At 33.0% G+C, this 21,552-nt stretch overlaps 2 protein-coding genes across 4 annotated transcripts; both read right to left on the reverse strand.

The window, feature by feature from the left end:
- Positions 1-296: 296 nt before the first annotated feature.
- On the reverse strand, positions 297-10,074 carry LOC130800353 (HIPL1 protein). Of its 2 annotated transcripts, none has more exons than XM_057663831.1 (8): positions 9,878-10,074; positions 5,190-9,346; positions 4,943-5,100; positions 3,486-4,286; positions 2,900-3,113; positions 2,420-2,598; positions 1,922-2,163; positions 297-1,009 (listed from the first exon to the last, which is right to left on the reverse strand). In XM_057663831.1, the coding sequence occupies exons 2-8, from the start codon at positions 5,281-5,283 to the stop codon at positions 604-606; spliced, it is 2,094 nt and encodes a 697-aa protein (XP_057519814.1). In that variant the 5' UTR covers positions 5,284-9,346; positions 9,878-10,074; the 3' UTR covers positions 297-603. The 2 variants fall into 2 exon arrangements, with proteins under 2 accessions (XP_057519814.1, XP_057519815.1); XM_057663832.1 differs by lacking the exon at positions 9,878-10,074 and having other exon boundaries at positions 331-1,009; positions 7,264-7,471; positions 9,216-9,744.
- Positions 10,075-12,447: 2,373 nt separating this feature from the next.
- On the reverse strand, positions 12,448-20,256 carry LOC130800354 (protein NUCLEAR FUSION DEFECTIVE 4-like). 2 transcript variants are annotated; one of them, XM_057663835.1, is made up of 2 exons: positions 19,387-20,256; positions 12,448-13,955 (listed from the first exon to the last, which is right to left on the reverse strand). In XM_057663835.1, the coding sequence occupies exons 1-2, from the start codon at positions 19,852-19,854 to the stop codon at positions 12,816-12,818; spliced, it is 1,608 nt and encodes a 535-aa protein (XP_057519818.1). In that variant the 5' UTR covers positions 19,855-20,256; the 3' UTR covers positions 12,448-12,815. The 2 variants fall into 2 exon arrangements, with proteins under 2 accessions (XP_057519818.1, XP_057519816.1); XM_057663833.1 differs by lacking the exon at positions 19,387-20,256 and adding an exon at positions 14,958-15,516.
- Positions 20,257-21,552: the final 1,296 nt, after the last annotated feature.

Raw genomic sequence — 21,552 nt, forward strand, 5'->3', positions numbered from 1 at the left:
GAAAGGACTAACTAGCTTTAAAACTGTGCAAATTAAGTGTCGCTATAAGTACAAAATAATGTATGCTTGTTTAAATAAGCATTTGAGAGTTAAAATAAGTTGAATCATGGCGAAGTATCTTGTATTCGATTCAACATATTACAAGAGATAAAAAAAAATTTCCATATTAATTTTACTTTATATTATTTCACCTACTAATTTTTTTTCTGGCTTCGCCTTGATCACGTGGCCTTTATTTTGAGCTTAGCAATAGTTTTTATTGATTTATTTTTAACTATTTTTGCTATTCAATTTCAAAATAAAAGTTATATTCTTGATTGAATAGATAAGTTTTATAAGTTGTGTTAATCACAATGAACATAATAGAATGCTAGGCACATTTTCTTAATAAGAAGTATGAATAGATGACAAAGTTCTATAAATTTTTTAACAAATAACAATGATCAACAAAAATTACACTAATAATTCTAATTTGATTGCTCTAATATACCAATTGAGCAAATTGAATACGTTTTGTTGTCACCCAACCCTCTTCAAACTCAGATTCTGATCATAGTTTCTATGAGCGGGATATATCAGATATAATGACGATGATACGATCACCTAAACCACCAAAGCCAAGGCCAAAGACAGCACCAAAATCAAACTAATGTATATGTGTTTGCTCAACCGTATGGCATGTGAAGGCGAAGTAGACGAGGGCGGAGATGCAGAAGGGTTTGAAGCTTTTACGGTGTTTTCCTTCGAGCAAGTATACTTGCAACGACTAGGACGAACCACTCTGTAAACTCCATTGCTAGTTAATACATAAACATTTTTTTTAAGGTCTTCCCCAAATGAAAAAACATAGCCTAGAGCAGGTCTTGAACTTCCTGGAACTGAGCTGCACTTTATAGGAGAGTCTGATGCACAACTAAAGGGTAGTAAGCTTGTAGTGAAATTTCCACTATCTTTTGGGAATTCAGTGCCTTCCCATATAGCACCTCCATATAAATCAGCATATAAGTACCTAAAATCCATCATGAAGATTTCACATATTAGTGGACATCATGAAGATTTCACATATTAGTGGACATCATGAAGATTTCACATATTAGTGGACATGAGTGTTTTGAAGAACAGGTAAGGAAAATAGAAAGTTGAAATTTAAAACTTGAGAGATTTAAAAAGAGGGTGATGAAGACTAAAAGTGGATCAAGAACAAAATTAAGTGATCTCGATAGCATTTTAAAAAATGTGGTTGATGAGGTTTGAATCTAAGATAGCAACTTAACCAGTACATATGTTAGCATTTGTAGGTATATGATTTTATACATAAGTTGAATGCTGTTGTTTGACAATATTGATGGGGCATGAATCCACCCTTGAGGAAGACTGAAGATGACTTTTAGGGAAGGAGTGGAAAATAATATGTAAAATTTAGATTTTGAGGTTGAGATAGTAGAAAATCGAAACAAATGAAAAAAAAATCATGTGGACGATCATTGAAATTTAGAGCCAATATATTGAAATAGAGTATAAATATAATCTTTTATCGGAATGATGTGATTAACTAAGGTTTATCCCTTATTTCATGGGGCTAAAGATTTAACTTAGTAAATCTTATGCATTTCTTAATTATATGAAGTTGTAAATAATACTTGCTACAAAGGGTCAATATGAAACAACCTTTTTGTTATCACCAATAGGGTAAGGTTGTGTATATATAACTGCCCTAAACTCCATCCAAAGTGGGAGCCACTAAACGGCATTGTGTTAATGAAATAAATATGATTAACTAGGGTGCATGACAAAATAAACATGTGATTTTCCGATTTATAGTATCATTTCAAAGGAAGGCGATTTTAGTACGGATTTAGTGGGTTCAATTGGCACAACCACTGTTCTAGAAAAGCTAGAAGTTGTCTAGAAGAATACTTACCTTCCATACATGCAAGGGTCGGTTTCAGAACGATAAAAGTAACCACCAGTGATTGATGCTGATCCTTCTTTTGAACTCACAGAAGAATGGTTGTAACCCATCACAGGGAAAATCGGGTTTATGGAGTTCAAGGATGTATTGCCTCCGGGTGATGTTTGAGGAGTAAAAGGATCGCGACCTTCATAAGCTCGCCAACCATAGTTCCCTCCCTTTGTGATTATGTTCACTTCTTCGAACTTGTCCTGTCGAATATTAGCTTGAATTGTAACTCATGTTAGCATGTATAATGCACAATAAACACTAGGGCTCTTTCGAGCTTCTGATGCACGTAGGGAGACCCTTATCAATTAGCGTGTTTGGGAGGGAACAATGGGTGCATATGGACTCGAGTCCATGCACCGGGTGTGAGTCTATGACCTATACTTCTATTTTACTCGATCACTTACTAAAAAAGGAAAGGAGATTGTGATAATGGGTATTGTATAGAGAGAATCAAACCTGTCCGACATCAGTACACATAAAATATGAAGACCTTTCAGCATCAAAACTGCATCTCCAAGGATTTCTTAGTCCAATAGCCCATATTTCGGGTTGCGACTGATTATCGTTGATATAGGGGTTGTCTTTTGGGATAGAATAGTTTCCCCATAAACCCTCGGTGCTTATTTCTGCTGCACCTGGATAAGCAAGACAGTTAAACTCTATCAGAAGATCGAAAATTTTAAGAAATTGAGTGCCATACGTGCCAATATCGACATTATAGATAATTGCACAATGAATGTGCTTATGCGCCTCTACGACTCAATCACACTCCACATTTATAATCAGTTTCCATGCTACATGAGCCAATAGATCAGTTTTAGTGGTCGTCCACATCAGTTGTTCTCGAACAACTTAGTTCATCACACACAACATCCAAGCACTATACATAATGAAAGCTTTTTATACAATCACATAGGAATATCAGCAAGAACTTACTTGGGAAGTTGTTAACATCAAACCTCATGATTTTACCAAGCAAAGACTTCAGATTTTGAGAAAAATTGTAAGGATCTCCTTTTCCTCCGCCGTCTCCCATCATGAAGTACAAATACCCATCTGGGCCGAAAAGAATTTGTCCTCCATGATGAGAAGTAAATGGCAATCCCATTGTGAATATTCTTCTGACTTCAATAGGGCTAGCCGAGGTTGCCTGAAAAAATTACATTAGTCAATAGTTGATTTACATTTAGTGTCGAGAAACCAACACAATCAAAAGCTTAAGCTGATGGTTGAAACCCATGATATGTTATATACTCTATCATACCCCTTCGCACGAGAGCCCTTAGGGCTAGAAGTGCGAATGCAATGCGTGTCCCCTCATACATGAGTTCGATCTAGTGACCGTTCTGTCATGATGACTTATGAGTTGATATTTGATACCATGTCGAGGAACAAACTCAACCAAAAACTAAAGCTGATGGCTGAAGTCTAGGATAAGTTATATACTCTAGCAATTAGCAATCAAACCACCCCCACTCCCGAAGAAACATTAGGGAAATTGCTTTTGCATCATTAAATTTACCATAGATGGGTTGGACTTGGTATCACCCACTGTGAACTCAGCAACAACACTATGATATTGGCACGTTTGTGCACCGTTATCAGGCGGTAGCTTTGAGGGATCACAGTTAACATCAGAATTACATGCACAACGTCCTTCACACCCAGCCCATTTTGTCTTGTCGCAGTTGAATGAAGTGAAAAACCGACCATTGTCAGTAAATCTAGGATGAACAGCTATACTCATTAATCCAAATTCAGCATCAAAATGTACTATATCACTTAGATCAAGAAAGGGACTTGATTCATCAAGCTCAATAACTCCAGCTGATCCTTCGCGAGGCAGAGTAGCCAACCAAATCTTTCCTTGTTGATTCGAGAAGAAAGCTCGGTCTGAGCCATCAGGATGAGGCACCATACTAAGGTAAGACCCATTACCGATTTTCTCAAGGCACAAACCGGCTGGGCTATCCAGGGTCTCTGATGTATTGTTTAAAGATACGGGTTCACCACTAAAGCATAATAATCCATCACTAGAAGCTTGACCTAAGGCCTTACAGAAATCAGTTTTCGACTGCCACATATCTGTTATTTTGGTCTGATTCGAATCGACAGATGATCCGGCTTGGCGGAGTAAGGATGGTGCAAATGGTGAATTTAACACTGATACATTCATACAAGTATCCCACACTTTCGAGCAGAAGTTGTTTGCTGCTTGATCGGATTGCGGTGAAGTTAAGGACATAGTAGAGTTGCACAGGACAGGAACTGAACGCGGTGCGCTGTTTGTTCTGAACAACTCTGCTGAGAATTGATCACATTTCTGTAATGGTCAAAACCCAACATAAGAAGAAAATGTGTCATGCATTGCAGAGTAAAACAACTCAAAGAATGTGACAGTTTGGCTTATGCAAGTACATGGCCTTAAGGAATGACTTATTTAGCTGATGTTATGGTCCCAAAATTTTTATTTCAAAAACTTCATCCACTAGTTAATATTTGGTTGCTCACCGTCAAGGAATCAGCTGAGCCAAAAGCTTACGCTGATGGTTTAGCATCAATATATTTTGTATACTCTAACACGCCTCCTCACACAAAAGCTTTTAGGTTAGAAGTGTGGATTCAACACATGCTATCCTCGTACATGACGCAAAATATTCTACTCGAAATATTGACATATGAGTGAGATTTGAGCTCGTGACCTTTAGTCACGTTGGCTTCTGACAACATGTGAAGGAACCAACTCAATCAAAAGCTTAAGTATTATACTATCATTTATAACACGAACAGTGAAACATAATTCGCTAGTTAGTTCGCCTTTTGAATTCGAGATTCGCTCAAAATGGTTCAAAAATGCCTAAAACCGACCATAATTTCCGTTTTTCGATTCACAATTTGTGAGGCGATTAGCAAATCATGTGACATTGAACACGAAAAACAGATGATAGATAATATCATAGAAGGGAAAGATAGACTTACAGCACAAAGTACTGATTTCACAACAGAGGCACAAGCAGGATCAGATATATTCATAGACTGAAATTCCTTCTGCAGCTGCACATCTTGTGTTGAATTGCAACATGAACTCCCATTATAAGGACAAAACTTCAAGGGTTTCTTCAAGGTAATAGGAAAGCCTTTACCGAAAAACAAAGCTCCTCAAATGAGACAAGTCAAAAAACCATAATAATTTGAAATCGAGGAAGGAGGTAACAGACGAACTTACTTGAATCAACGCAAAGAGGATGAGATGACAAATTATCAGCAAGACATAGCAAGCTAAACAGATAAAAGCTAATAGTAATATAAGGAAAACCCATCACACAAAGAACTCAAAAAATGCCAAATCTCTAAAACCCAAATCAATAGGGCATCATTCCTTGCAATCTGCAGGAAAATAATTTCTGGGTATTGAAAATTTTTCCAAGATCAGCCAATTCAATTATAGAATCATCTTTCATTATTGGTGCATTTAAAAAAAAAAACATATTTCCCTCTTACAACTCAGCTTTTAGAAGAAATTGTTATTTAATTCTAGCCCACCAAATCAACAACTCCTAACCAAATGTTAGAGTTGACCAATCTTACATCATAGCATAAAAGGATAATAGCCAACTTTACAAGTTGACTTCATCCAGTTTTTCAGAATTGTAAACCAAAAGGTATGGATCTTGGTTGGTTTACTGTGTTTTCTGCTGATAATAAATGCTGTTCTTAAAGTCATAATAATTAAATCTAATTATTTTCTATATTGCAAGTGGTATTATACATGAATATGATCAGAATTCAAACCACTCATGTGAAGAAAAGCCCACTTGCATATCCTAGCACAAGGAGATAAAGTAGGCATTGATTTTCCATAGTCAAAATGAAGAAATAGCTAACCAACTCACATAGTGTCAATGTGTCTAACACAATCTAGTTCAATTTTATATTGCCATCAAGAACTAAAACAACCACCATCACCTAATAGTGCGAAAATACGGTGTCAATCATGGGTATAACACGGATTCACAGTCAATGTGGCCTTGTTTTTGCACTATGTCGTCAGCCAGGGTTACGGATTGCAGTGTTTGAGGAATTCTAAATGTATGATGTCTTACCCTTATCAAAATTGAGATTAGTAATGGCATAAAGGTTCTATAAAAACCCAATTTAAGATTAAAAGGAATATATATATTTGTAAAACTAACATCAAATAAATTAGATGAAAACAATAAAAATCATAATATGGGTCTTGTTCAATGAAGCCTAATGGTCAAGTCTGACAAACTCAAATGCTTTTTTTACCCTAAATGAACAAAAAGAAGATATGGGTTGGTGACCTTTTCCAGTTGTACAAATTATTTGTTTGAGCTTCAAAGTGAAAGCTTGATCATTCAAGTCAGCAAATGGCTAAAAGTAATGAAAAGGACAGGAGAGCAGTAAAATAACAAGAGACAGAAGGTTCACAAGATCACAATTGTATAAGATAATGCTAAAAAACGATTTAAGAATCACCTAATACCCAAGAGTGGGTCAAAACAATAGGACAGTTGACAATTAAATAATCTGCAAAAAAAGTCAAAGGAAGAAAGAGAAACCAGGAAACCTGTAAAGTGTCTGCATATAGGACAAGATCTTCCTCACTACCAGAATACTGTCTATTCTTTTCACTATAAATAGGATGAGGTAAGTTTGTATGTTAGTGTGAAATGAAGTAAAGAACAGCTACATTACTATAATTTTGAAATTCTATTAAGATCACAAAGGTTTGAAGATTCTCTCTTAATAAAGACGGCACAACAACAATGTCAGAGCCTTAATTCCAAAAGATTAGGGTCGGCTACATGAATCAATATATCAGTTTTAATGGTCGTCCACATATATTTATCTTCTTCATTCATTTCGATTTTCTATCATCTCAATTTGTAAGTCTAGATCTTTCATATTATTTTTCACTCATGTCCTCCAAGTCATCCTCAGTCTGATTCTTGGTTTAGGATCATAGGTTGTAACTAAGTATTGCTGAATTAGTTGTCACTAACTTACTGCTCACCCTACTCTTTTACCTGGACTTGGTACTGCGACAAACATTCACATGCAGAGTTCTCTTAATAAACACAAAATAAAGCAATGTACACCTACACAAGTGTTGCTTTCACCAGATTTTTCCTTATCATATATAAAGTCAACCAACCTAACTGAAAGAAGGTATGATCCAAGAGGACCTGGTATGCTAATAGTATTGAATGTGGTTTCCATATCTACAACCTCAAATAAATCACAAGCAATTGTGGGAAACCATGATATGTACCCACCAAATTGGATCCTGCATAAAGAGACCTGCGCACATCCGAAGCAATCACTATGTGCCCGATGCCCATCATCACCAAACTAGTAGCCTTGAAAAGAAGTCTCGCCCATCCTTTCGTATGAAGAATGTGATTGGAAACACATTCTATGATTGTCCTGGAATATGGTTCGATAAATCTGAACCAACATTGCTGCATTCAGAAATAGAAAACCCTGAAATGGAAAATTCCAATCATTTTAGACATCAAGCTATGCAGTGAACCGAATGCATCTTCATACAGCCTGCCCAATCTGATGGCCATTGATAGTAAAAGGGCAAAACGATAATGTAGTCATGAATACAAGAGTACTAGAGTACATCCGACAGAAGCAGTGCATCTGCTAACATGTAAGCCAGAAACAGCAAGCAATATACCAGCAGAATGATGAATTCTGTTGCTTCAGCAACAACGATCAGTTTGCTAGGAATCTGTAAGCTGATGACAGGCGGATTTACTCAGATAGTTATAAGCACAGCATGTGAAAGACCCGATTACAACCAAGAAAAAGCTTGGATTTAGCTCATTCTAACAGTATTATAAAGAATACAAGAAAACTTAAATTAGAGATGGGTTTTGTACCTTAGAAATTCTAAGAGAATATTGTAGTTCAAAGGATAGTATATTATTCGGTTTATGTTACAAGACCAGGAACATCTAATAATAGCATTATGTTTTCTTTACGAAGAGAAGTGAAGTAATTGTTCTAGTGCTTAACTATCATACTGATTGTCTCCACAGAACTGTAGTAGATGGCTTCTCAAGCAATCAGAGACCAATATCAACTAATTTAGTAGCTAGGCCATGTAACTTCATCCACTAATTTAGTTTACATCCACACTAACTCTAATGTTATGTTTGGCTGGATGGAAATTGAGGAAAATCAAGGGGAGGGAAACAGAGGTGGAGGAGGTTATGGGATGTTCAACATGTTTGACCGTACATGGCCCCAATAAAGCAGGGGCATCGATATTAAATTACGTAGTATATGATAAGTAAAAAAATTCATAGCTTTTAAAATTGCACAAGGCCTCCAAATAATTTATCAATTTTGCTTCATCTCTGAGCAGAGGGAATATATTTCCATTATTTGGATACCAAAAAGGAGGGAACAAAGGGAAGCCAAGGGAAGCGAATTGGAGGGAATCGGAGAAATCCTTCACATTCTATACAAAACATATCCTTCTAACAATAGAAAGATTTAGAAGAAAAACGTGTTGCTCGTCCATCTCCTTCCTGTCCCTCCCTTTCCATTCCTTCTAAAAATGTTATCCAAACATAGTGTAAGTTTCAGACGCATCCACTGAAGCGCATTTTCCATAAAATGTTAGTGGAACCTCAAGCTTGGCCAACCTTTGAGTGAAAATTCACACTCATGTAACCTTATTACTTATACCAACTAAAAAATTCACACGCATCCAACTGAAGTGCATTTTCCATAAAATGTTAAGATTCACTCACATCAGAGTTCACTCACACCAACTTTAAGTCTCTTACCTACACTTCCAACACACTTTGTCCAATAAAATATTCACAAATTCTTGTGTGAGACGATCTCACTGTGAGACGCTCTCCATACTTAAACTAAATAGTCCAACTAATACAATTATTAGTACATGGGGTTCGTTGTTTTGAGGTCGTTTCAGCGAGAGATAAAATAGCTCTAAAATATTAAGAACAACTTAACGGATTGGGTCACCATCCTACTAAAAAAAACTAAATTTTAAAAAAGATATTTTCTTGTAGAGGATCCATTTTGCCCGACTTTCCTTGCCTACATTGTTCCATCGGGTCTATTAAATTATCCCAACCCTTATATTGGCTAATTGGCTTGTTTTGGCTAATTGGTTTTTCTGCATGTAGTTTTTGATCCCAGGCAAGCGTGTTAATGAACATTACTCTCTATGTAGGATTCTCACCTTTTTGGTGTAAAATTGACCGCTTTTCTCTAATACTCCATCTCAAAGGAATACGAGTATGAATTGTCCGTCACCTTCCCTCATCCAGACTTTGTTTTCGAGCGGGATATTGAGTTGATGACGATGATTTTCTAGTAGAGCATAATATGAAAAAGTTATTAAAACCTGAACTTGGGGAAATATATCAGATAGGAATAAGGTCAAATCATGCCACCATTAATGGAAGGAAAAATCACAATCTGGTGTTAGTCAAACAAACATCGTGAATCATGATCGATCAAGTATGCTAAATTATATAAAACCCACATACTTAAACCCACAAAATTACGCAAATATAATAGAAATATAAACCCAATTGGCAAAACATATGATCAACCAGCGACTCAATAAAAGTGATTAAGGGCGATTATAAAAAGAATTGACCTTCATAAATACAGAAATCATGAATAGCCAAGAACAAGAACAAACAAACCGCCAGAACCGTTGACCGGTCAATGAATCCACTTTCCAGTTAGTTAATCAAACAAATCAAGAAATACCCAGCATTAAAGCATTACATTAAAAATGGAGACTTTGGACCCACCAAAGGGCAAAGAATGCCCTGCTAATAAGATAGTCTAAGTAAATAACGATTATTTGTAATATTGACAAATCATACTTACGATAAATAATTTGATAGGATGTTGATTTTTTTTTTAATTTTGTTTATTTTGTTAAATTTTTTATTTTATTTATGGTGGTGATGATTTTCCCCGTAAAACGCGATGGCAGCATAAAGTGAACCGGCTAAGATGTCACCATTGGCTATCAAGGGTAGATTGGAGATAAAGTTGGTGATTAAAATATGGTATGAAGTATGAACAATTAAATTGGGTAAATAATATTAAGAAAAATTATCAATAATACTATTAAGTTTTTGTACTTTATTAATGGTATTCCTAAGTTTTTTCGATTATCAATGGTACTTCGTATTATTAAACTGTAATCTTTTTAAATTTTTCCGTCCAAAATCATCCAAAACCTTTAACTTTTTTCCTTTTATTTTTCAATTTAAAACAATAAAAAAATAAAAGAAAAAGAAAAAAATTAACGATTTTGGACGATTTTAGACAGAAAAAATTAGAAAAGGTTACGATTGTAAAATGTTCAAAAACTCGAGGGTACCATTGATAATCGAAAAAACTTAGGGTTACCATTGATAAAGTACAAAAATTTAGGGGTACCATTGATAATTTCCCTAATATTAAAGACAATGAAATTGAGAAAAACTAGATAAATAAGAATAAAAAATGATGAATATATTACTTAAAATTGAAATGTTGTAAACTAAAAACAATACAACAAAATAAAAATATTGACAAACTAAAGTAGTACCTATATTGAAATCAAGTAGGTGAAAAGGGAATTTTTGAAAGAGTTGATATATAGATATATATAGCCAAAATAAATCTGAGTGCATCTTATTTTGGCACTAAAACATGTTTGATTTTCCTTTTGAAATAGTCTTCATACTATTTTCATACTTAAACTTGAATATAATTCCTACTTAATAGAATTTTAAATTACTATAAATTCAAATACAGCAATTTAAGTCTATATTATATATTCGAACTTTAAACCCATAAAACATGTAATTATGTAAAACTAATAATAACTTTTAAGCATTTTTTAAAATCCGGAATTCGTTTGACCTAATAAATTTGAGACTAAATTTTGAGACGTTATCCTCCAAAGGTTTGACAACCTTGCTTACTTGGAAGTATGTAAAAGACAGGAAAGGATAAAGCTTTCATTTATTTCTATCCAAGATTTGTGGATAGAGTAACATGTCTAATATCATGCATGTCTTTGGAGTCCAAAATAAAAATCTGACCTTTGGGAAGTGTCCTTTGAGAAGTGACTTTTTTTTAATACCAAGCCAATCCATCCAAGCTTCATTCATCAAAGGTCAGTTAAAATCCCTAAATATCAAACTTTAAAAGAACATAGAAGGACTGAATATGACCTTCCACGTGGTTTTCCTTATTTCCATTTATAAACAATCTCTACTTCACGAAATTCATCTCATTTTTCTTTTACAAATTATTGTTTGAGACGGTTTATTCGTGAGATGCGTTATATATATGAGTTCAATTGTCCAATTAATACAAAATGAGTATATGTGGGCTTTTTATTTGAGGTTATATCACCGAGAGACAGTCTCTTACGAAAGTAGTTGTTTTTCTTTTTAGTTTGTTCCATTAAATTTGTCTCATTTTTTTTATTATGACTTATATTCTTTTCATCTCATTTATACATCTCTTTCACGATCACAACTTTATTTTTATTTTTATTTTCTAACCGATGGGGCGAATTTGGTACTTCCCTGTAGTAAATGATCCTAACAAGGAATTCTCAACAAATGGCACTATAGTGTTGCATTACTTGCACTAATCGACTAACAACATATGGCAAGAAGGGGTCGTCAATTAAAGAATATAAATATATAACATTGACCAATTTAGCAAACGGATTGTCCGTTACTTTTTCTCACTTAGATCCTGCTTTCGGGCGAGATATTGGATATGATGATGATGAATATCGACCGAATGAAGCAAATGGATAATAGTCCGATTTAACTATTTGATTTTATTAATCAATTTGAATATAAAAATAAATTATAAACATTTTTATGTACAAGTTATTTTTTCAAACACCCTTCTAAGCAATTGTAACACCCGAATTTTCTCCCGTCCTTTACGGCTTTGGTTTCGTTAGGGGTCGAATTTCCGACCCCTAACGAAACCAAAACCGTAAAAGACGGGAGAAATTCGAGTGTTACAGCGATTAATATAGTAAAATATTTTAACTAATACATTATTTTAATTTGATCAACTTTATCTCGCTATAAAAAGCTAGAGAAAAAAATTAGGAGTAAACCTTATATTCATAGCAATGAGTGTGATACATATATAACTTCACATTATTCATATGAATTAATAAGTTATTTAAAACTAATTAAAGTGGTCGTTACTATTTCAATTCAAGAACTACTAATTATTGTACGACTTGATAAGGAACATTTAATGTCAAATCATCTACAATAAAAAAAAAACAAATTATTAAAAATTAATGGATGGATAGCAACATATTTTTGAATTACTATGAGACACTATAATATGTTTAATTTACAAAGATATTATCATTGCATAACTTTTCAAATTCAAAAAATGTACACAAATCAAACAAAAAATCGCACAGCTTTTCTACACATTAATAATTAATTAAAACAATAGTACATACGTCTATATTTATTCATATACAAATTAACCTCTAACCAGCTTGCTTTCGAGATAGAATGCTGATAAAATATCCGTCTTATATACGTTTAAAAAATAACCTATACAACAATTCATACTCTCCGATGAGCTACCTAAGCTCAAAGGTTTCCATTGAACTGGAGGGTGGAATCATTGGCCATAAGATCCTTTTTTAGTATAGGGTAAGCATAGGAGGGGCAGCGAGAATTGAACCCAAGTCATTATTCTTTATAAGAAACTATTTTTTTTACTGAAACAAGACTCGATTCTTAAAAATCCCTAAACCTGCCTTTTGCGCTAGCTACTTTCTTAGTGAAAAATGTAGTCTTCTCAACACAACAAATCTATAAAACACCCTTGTCCTAAAGAACAAGGCAAGAGCAACAAGAAAACCCAAGAAACTAACAAAAGCCATGACAAAGAAGGAAATCATAAAGCAACGTACACCAATACAAGAATTATGACCTTCTTGAGCAGCTTCTTCATCGTAGATATGCCCAATTACCCAAACTGATAGGACATATGTTCCTAAGGGATTCCCAATTGCAATGGCGTTATAGATTGTTCCCATATGTAAAACCCCAAATATTTCTGAAGCAATTGTAGGCATTAAGCTCCATAATGCACCATAACAAATCCCTACTAAGATAGTTCCTATGTACAAATTTCCTATAAATCCTGCACCGATTATTATATGTCCGATTGTCATAGCTCCTAGGGCGATAGCCATTACTAATGGCCGCGCCCATCCCTTTTGTCGTAGTAGTGTATCAGATATGTATCCTGCACCAAACCGACCAAAAAAGTTCCATATCGACCATAGTGAAACCAATGTATTCACTCTGGTTGTGTCGTATCCATACGATTGGCCTAATTGGCTCATGTTGTTAATAGTAGCTAGACCCGATCCCATTCCACATAGAATTGCTATAAACAAAAGCCAAAAGTTCACATTTTTCATTGCTTCTAAGAGATTCATGTTTACTTCTTCACATATTAACTCGTTGTTTTGATCTTCGTCTAGGACTTTTTCGTCAGGCTGATTTGAATCGAAACTGAATGGTAACTGATCGGATTTTATGAGAAGTGGTTGCGATTTTTCTTTGAGTTTTGCTTCATTTGCGATTTTTAGAGGCAACGAGAGGAAGAGTAGGAGGAGTACGAAGACAAGAAGGCGCGCCCATTGAGGGAAGACGAAAACATCCTCCATTATGAGAATGATCATGAGATATGCAGCTAGAAGCATAGAAACTATGGACATTGCATTTAAGTGTTTCTTGTCATCAGGTCCTTTTTCTGGGCATAGTCTTACCATTGACATTAGGGATAATGAGACTATACTTGGTAACAATGCTAGCATTAGTATGTATGTGCTTGGATTTCCGCTGAAAAATACTTTGAATATTTGAATTAAGATTGCTCCACTCAGTCCTAGAAATCCCTGCTCATTTAAAATCATCAAGAATTAGACAAACAACAACAACTAAGTAATGACTCAAAAAGAGCAGGGCAGCAAATTAAACAATAATTTTTGAGACTCTGTTTATCTTCTTATACTCCCTCCGATTCTGTCTACTTGTTTCATTCACTTTTTGGTCACTATTCAATATCACTTTTAAATGTTTTAAATTTATAAATTAAAACATGATTAAGTAGGATCTTATTTGATTCGTCTAATATAAAAATTATTAATATCAATCTTTCATAATTTTAAATTATGCACTATTACAGATGTTAAGAGTTAAAATATTACCTCGACAGATGTGAAAAAGCTAAATGAGACTAGTAGACTGAACAGGAAGGAGTATTTTTTTGATGTTTTAGAGCTGAAAACAAGTAATTTAACTAAACAATAGTAATTTAAACTAACACCACCTCCAATTCTTTAGTAGTGTCCTATTTATTACATTTTTCCGGTCTTTATTTGTCACTTTTTTTTGCATTTTATTTTAATCTCAAAATTAAAATATAGTTAAATAGGATTTTGATTGATTTGTTTTCATGTAAATTTAATTTAAAATATTTTTTTCAGTTTTTAATTATACATAATTAAAAATATTAAAAATTGAATTAGTACATTGGATCTACCGAAGTGCTCTAAAAGAATTGGAAGAATTTGAGACTTTTTAAGTTAGAGAGCTCTGTACGATTAAGAATCTTAAACATGCTCAAAATCACCCTGGCAAAAGATTAAAGATTAACCTCCACAGTCCACATGCCATATTACTAGACTCTTCATTTTACCTACTTATATATTTCATGTTTAGTTCTCAATTTTTGTACATGCTTATGGCACCCGAACACTTTATTTTTAATTAAAATCATGGTTTTAACACTAATACCCAAATCCGAATAACATACTTGACAATCATCAAATGCACAATTTGTGCCAATAAAAATACAATTTATAAGTTAGGATGAAACAAAATGTGACAAAACATACCTTCATAAGCCCTACCACAGTCCCACTATAGTCAGGAAAATTCTGAACAGAATTAACCACATTCCATGTATTGAAAAATGTTTGAGAATGTGCAGCTAAGAACATAAACCCACACATTACCCCCACAGGTGGTTTAGGAATCAGCCCAACCACAGCTAACCACATGAAAAAATACCCTATAAACCCCTCGGCCGCGCCCAGCAAGTGAACCATCCAGGGCACGTCATATCGACCGTGCCCTGCGATGACTGATGTATAGAGCAAACCCGATAGGACACCAGCATTTGAGCCGATGTCCTTAAACACCGAGACTGTGTCTAGGGTGGCTTGATCATAAGATTGAGAGGATTTAAGAACAGGAGAATATACACTAAATGTGTAGGATGCACCTATTATAGCTTGTATCCATATACTTGCAGCTGTTGATATCCATCTATTTTTAGAACTTTCCATGCTTATATGCTAGATTTCAACCTTTTTTTTTTAAGAAGAATTATTTTTTTTGAGTGAGGATAAAGCTAGGAAAAGAGAGCTTAATAAATAGAGATGGTTAGGATATTTTTTGTTCATATATGGCCTACTAATTGGTACAATTTGATAAATTTTGATTTTGCTTCATTTAATTCTATCCATTGTAGGAAATTTTCTTAATTTTTCTCGAGTTGAGGTACTTTTTGATCGCACTCTTTTTTATGGGTATGAGTTGCCGTTTTTCTTCCCTTTCCAGACCCTACTCATAGTTTTTCTAAGGCCGGGATATATTGGATATAATGATAATGGTGATGATGATTTGACGTGTATACAATAAGACTCACATAAGAGGAGAGTTAACTGTACATAAATTTGATAAGGTTAAGGTTTCATTGTAATTTCAATTAGTTTTAAAAAATAAATAGTCTATTAAACTTATATATTAGTCATATATATTAGTCAAACTCTCTTTTAATTTTACACATGAAATCAATACTATTATTGTTGTTATGATTGAAGAATTTCTGTTCGATTTGGTTTCTTCTGAGTAAAAGACCTTAGTGGCTTAGAGACATACTCTAGTCATTTTCTTTGTTAAATAGAATTATTAATTGATTGGTTGAATATTGTTGGGTGAAAATTAATTAAAGTCAATTAGACTACTTTTTAAATTAATTATAAGAAATTAAAGGAAAATAGAAGTAATATAAATTAATATTTGAGACTCTTATATTGTTCTGGCAATAATTTTATTGATGCATTCATGCATGATTGCTTTTCTATCGGACTTTCGATAATATTCCCATTTTTTTTAACTAGGAACCAAAATATTCCGAATTCTATGGAAATTAGCCTAATTATACCCATTTTCTTAACTTCATTGTACGTTTTTAGTAAAGGGTGTCCATGAGAAATTCTATGGAAGTACTATATTACTAAATACTAAGTAACCTTCTTTGTAAATTTAAAAGTAATACTTACACTTTTCTAATTTCACTTGGACGCCAAATTAGTTAAATACTTAAACCTCTATTTTTGTATATAAAAAAATAAAGGGAATGTCATAAACTAATTAAGTTATATGCAAAAAGAAAATTTAAAACTATACTTATCTAGTATATATTCATTTACGGCCCGTTTGGTTATCGATACTAACTGGTGATAATGAGAAATATTTGCTTTGTAAATTTTCATGATATATATTATGTCATTCCTATGGTAATTGATGAAAGTTTGATCATAAAAAAGTTTTTTTTGTTCATAATTTTTCATTACCACATGATACCATATTTTCCAATGCTAATGCATCATCATCATCCAACCCAATATATTCCGCTTATAGAAAATAAATTTTACGAAGAAAATGAGATTGTTGAAAGAGAATAAACATAACCATTCAACTAGTCAAGAGATATTCATACCAAAATTATATTAACTTTTTATTATCATTACCACCATTTAGTAACGATTAATAAGTTGTTAATTAAATAATAATATTGTTTCGTCCCATTCAATTCTACATCTAAGTTAAAAAGTTTTTATATCACATAATTACATTAAAAATCACAATACAGTAAATTAAGTGAGACGGAAAAATATGATAATATAATAATATAGTGGTAAAACTTGTTCAAGTCTGGTCCTCATAATTAACAAGACTAGACAAAGGCAATGGACAATGGGTCACCAGTGAAAATACAGACAAATAAACGCTTAGTATACTACGTGAAAAATGCTAATTATTGGTGTGATTTCAAACAGAAAATGAAGGTATTAACTGGTGAAAACCGTAACTGGTGATACACAAAATGTTAGTAGTGCTCAAGTTTTCCTGCATAAATAATAAATCTATTTTGATTGGTTGGTGCATGTTTGGATATAACTGATAATGGTGAATTATTATGCTCTACGTAACTCGACTACTGGTTATTCCTAATTCGTATAGTTGTTCAAAATAAATTTGACAATTTGACATTTATCTAATTTTGTAATCGAATTTGATTTTAATCTGACTTCAAAACAAATTTACAATCATTTACAAAACAATATTAATACAAGATTTGTTAATTTTGAACCGATCTGATAATCAAAACCAATATCAATGCAATGATCCGAATGAAAAACTCGAGTTAGTAGTATGGTGTGTCGTCTAACCATGTGAGTGCTGACTGGGCAGCATATCTGAATTATATTCCAATTTCCTATTTAGATGAACAAAATTAACCATACGAAAGGCAAGGCCACCCTTTTTTGCTGGCATCAACCCTTAAATTTTCTTTTATGATAATTCTTTTATTTATTTTTTTATTTTTATTTAAAGTAGTTTTATTTATTGTTATCATAAAAAAATATTTTTTATTTTAGCTCTAGTCATCAATACTTTTAATGCTTATATAGTTTTTATATATTTTCCACAAATTTATTTTACATTTTTATAATGATTATAGTCCATATGTTCCTCTAACTTTATTTATTTTAACCTTTTTTATGTTTGTGGTTCTTGTTATATTTCACTAACTATATTTTAACATTTATATTTTTAACATTTATGGTCTTTATTTTTCTTCATTAACTTTATTGTTTAATAAATAATGTCTCTACCATTTAAAAAATTCAACATTTTTAATTTCCATAAACATTCAATATGAAAACAACGAATTGAAATAGAAAGAGTAGAATATAACTCCTAAATAATATTGATGTAAAACTCAAGTAAAGTTCAGTATATTTTAGAAAAATGAATCGTATGAGTTGGGTCTCTGTCAATTGGGTTTTGATCGATTGATCGGATCGGATTAAATTTTGACAGTAGTAATCAAAGTCCAATGCAATATGGTGGTGGGTAGTTAGAACTTGGCTTAAACACACCCTGAACTCTGAAGCCCATATTGAGCTTGGACCATTGCTCAAATGCAATACAGCTGTGTTTGATCTCTATTTACATCATTATCATATCCAGTGTATCTCGCTCATTGAAAACTTTAATCAGAGTCTGAAAAGAAAAGAAAAACGACAATTCATACCCATAAAGAAGAGTGCGGCCACAGAATCACTCGACTCGAAAGTCGAGAACCGTGTTTGAGAATATTGGGAAACCGTGTTTGAGAGTCCTAACATAAAAATAACCCGAGTCGAATATACATGAGAAAATTAGGTCAAACCCAGCCATAGCTCGAGTTTGATGTATTGGACTTGTTCTCCCGAAATCGTCAAAAAACTATGTTTCATATAATCTTTTCTTAGTTGAAAGCCACTATATTTCTAGTCAATGTTTGTTACTTGAAGTCTTAAAAATAGTAAATGGATCATCGTTTTTAATAAATATTTTATGAACAATTATTTTGCATTATTTTTAGATTTTAAAAAAAATTAACTCGATGGAGCTACTCAAACCCGAACAAAACCAAAAACAATCAACCCAAAACTCGCACAAATTCTCGTCATTCAACAAAAAAGCAATCAAAAAAGAACATCAAAATGTTCGTTCTCATGTTGAAATCTAAGTATATGTCACAATTAATTATCAATTATATACTTCCTTCCTCCTATCAGGGGATTCTAAAAAGTGTCTAATATTTCTAATTATAAATTATTAAAAATTGTAAATAAGTAACGTTAATAAAATTGACAATAAAGATAAAATTAACAAAATTACACTTGACTATCAACTTATGATTAAAATAAAATACAAATTAAAATTGAATAATGAACAATATCAAATAACTTAACACAAATTCTTAAATAAGAGAATCTTATGGTGAGACTATCTCTATTGAGTTGATTTATGTACATTTAATCTATTAAAGTGATCACTTATAATTTTAAAATAATCATCTAGAAAAATTAATTAAGCATATAATCCGTCTGAAACGATCTCATACAAGATGAGATGATCATAATTAACTTAAAAGGATCGGAGGGGCATTAATGAACAAAAGAAAATAAAGGGTATACGTACCTTCATAAGCCCAACAAGTGTTCCACTATAATCAGGAAAATTCTGAACAGACGTAACAACATTCCAAGTATTAAAAAACGTTTGAGAATGTGCAGCAAGGAACATAAAAACACACATAACAGGAACAGGAGGTTTAGGTATGACTCCAACAACAGCTAACCATATCAAAAAGTATCCCAAAAACCCCTCCGTTGCACCCACCGCATGCACCACCCATGGGACACCAGACCGGTGGCGTCTCGAGGAGGCAGCACTGTATAATAAGCCCGATAAAACACCGGCATTGGTGCCGATATCTTTGAACACTGAGACAGTGTTAAGAGTAAACTGATCATAAGATTGGGATTTTTTCAATGCAGGGGAGTATATGCTGAATGTATAGGCTCCTCCAATTAATGCTTGGATCCATATACTTGCTGTTGTTGCTATCCATCTGCTTTTGTTTTTGTTATTGTTGGAGTTTTCCATGTGAATTTTTTTTTTAATTAATTGCTAGTTTTTGATCGACTACAGGGTAGGCCAAGGAAAAGGAGACTAGAGAAAAGCTAGCGCGAATCTGAAAAAGAGATATTGTTCCACCTGAGATAAAATTCGATTTTCTGCTAGCTTTGTTGCGTATTGCTAGTTTTTTGAGTACAAAGCAGGTTGATGGAAGGGGTAGGGAATTGAACACGAGATCTTATTTGGAAAAGTGGTACTTGCTTTACCTGAGACAAAACTCGATCTTCTGTTGAATTTTGTTGTTTGTTGCTGGTTTTTAGTATAGTGTAGACTGATGGAAGAAAAAAATTTGGAGATTACGAAAATAAAGTTTAGGAACTTACAAATTAAACGTACTGAACACTTAGTTTTAACTGAAATCAGACTCGATTTTGTGATGATTTTACGACAACTTTAAGTTATGTTTTTAAGGAGGGAAGAATATTTATTAATAAGGTAGAGTGATATATTATATATGATTATATAGGTATATTGGATTACTTATAAGTAGGGATTTCCTTATGCATGGAATGATTATGATGCCCATATAAAGAGTAATAGGATTGTTTGGGGTGGAGTAAAAGAATTTATGTTGCTTGGTTTGGGTCATTTTCTATGTAGGAGACAAAGGTACTTAAGATAACAAGTTTTTGATGTCAATGTGATGAAAATAGTTAATTTTCTGCCTTAATTGCTGGAGATTTTTTTGTGATTATAAGTCATTGGTTGGTTTCTCACCCACCATTACTGAATTAATTAAAGTGTAATCACAATAAAAAGAAAACTCACCCAAGTTAAGCTCGATTTAAGTAATTTTAATTTTACAAATTTTTGTATCAGAGAATCTCATGCAAGAAATTTTTAGCGCATGTGCTTCTTATTTTAAGGTCGTCTCACCGTGAGACGCAGACGGGTTGTTTTAAGTAAGGACCTTTAAAAGTGTAGCCTATTAAAAATGAGAATCAATGCGCACAAAGAAAGAACGTTTGCAAGCTGTGGAAGAGACCTGCCAACAATTACAGAGTACATAAGATGGGAAAGTAGTAATGCTGATTGGGTGCTCATCGTGGTTAAGATAGTGATATTGGAGATTGGATGGATCCCGTGGATCTCGTAGTTTCCTGAATTTGACGGTCGCTCTAGTCGTGGTGGTTATCATGATGGATTGGGGTAACTTTTCTTTTATTTTTTGGACATTAAATTTTGTAGAGATTAATTTGAAATAATTTTTTTTAATATGTTATTTTATTAATGATTAATTTTGTCTTCTTATTGACTATTATAAAATGTTATTTGTAATAAAACTTTTGAATATTTGTTATTATTATTATTAAATAATAATAACAAATATTCATTTATTTTTTTATTCAAAATTTATATGGTGACGAAATAGGACGATAAAATATACATCTATTTGTAGTCAAATAGGCGAAATGCGTTTAGCGACAAAATTTTTTTGTCGCATTTTTTGTTACTAAAAGGCTTTGGCGACAAAAACTATGACATAATCCTTATTGCCATTTTTATTTTTTTTTTCGTAGTGTATATTACATAGTTTATTATTAATAAATATTATTAATAGGTTCTTAATCACATTCAAATTAAATCTCGGCTTGAATTCCCCTTATTATGCTATTCCATTATACTCCATGATTTAAGAAAGTAACCTTCATCAGCTTAAAAACG

Source organism: Amaranthus tricolor, chromosome 14, assembly GCF_026212465.1.
Source record: "Amaranthus tricolor cultivar Red isolate AtriRed21 chromosome 14, ASM2621246v1, whole genome shotgun sequence".
In the NCBI taxonomy this organism is placed as follows: Eukaryota; Viridiplantae; Streptophyta; class Magnoliopsida; order Caryophyllales; family Amaranthaceae; genus Amaranthus; species Amaranthus tricolor.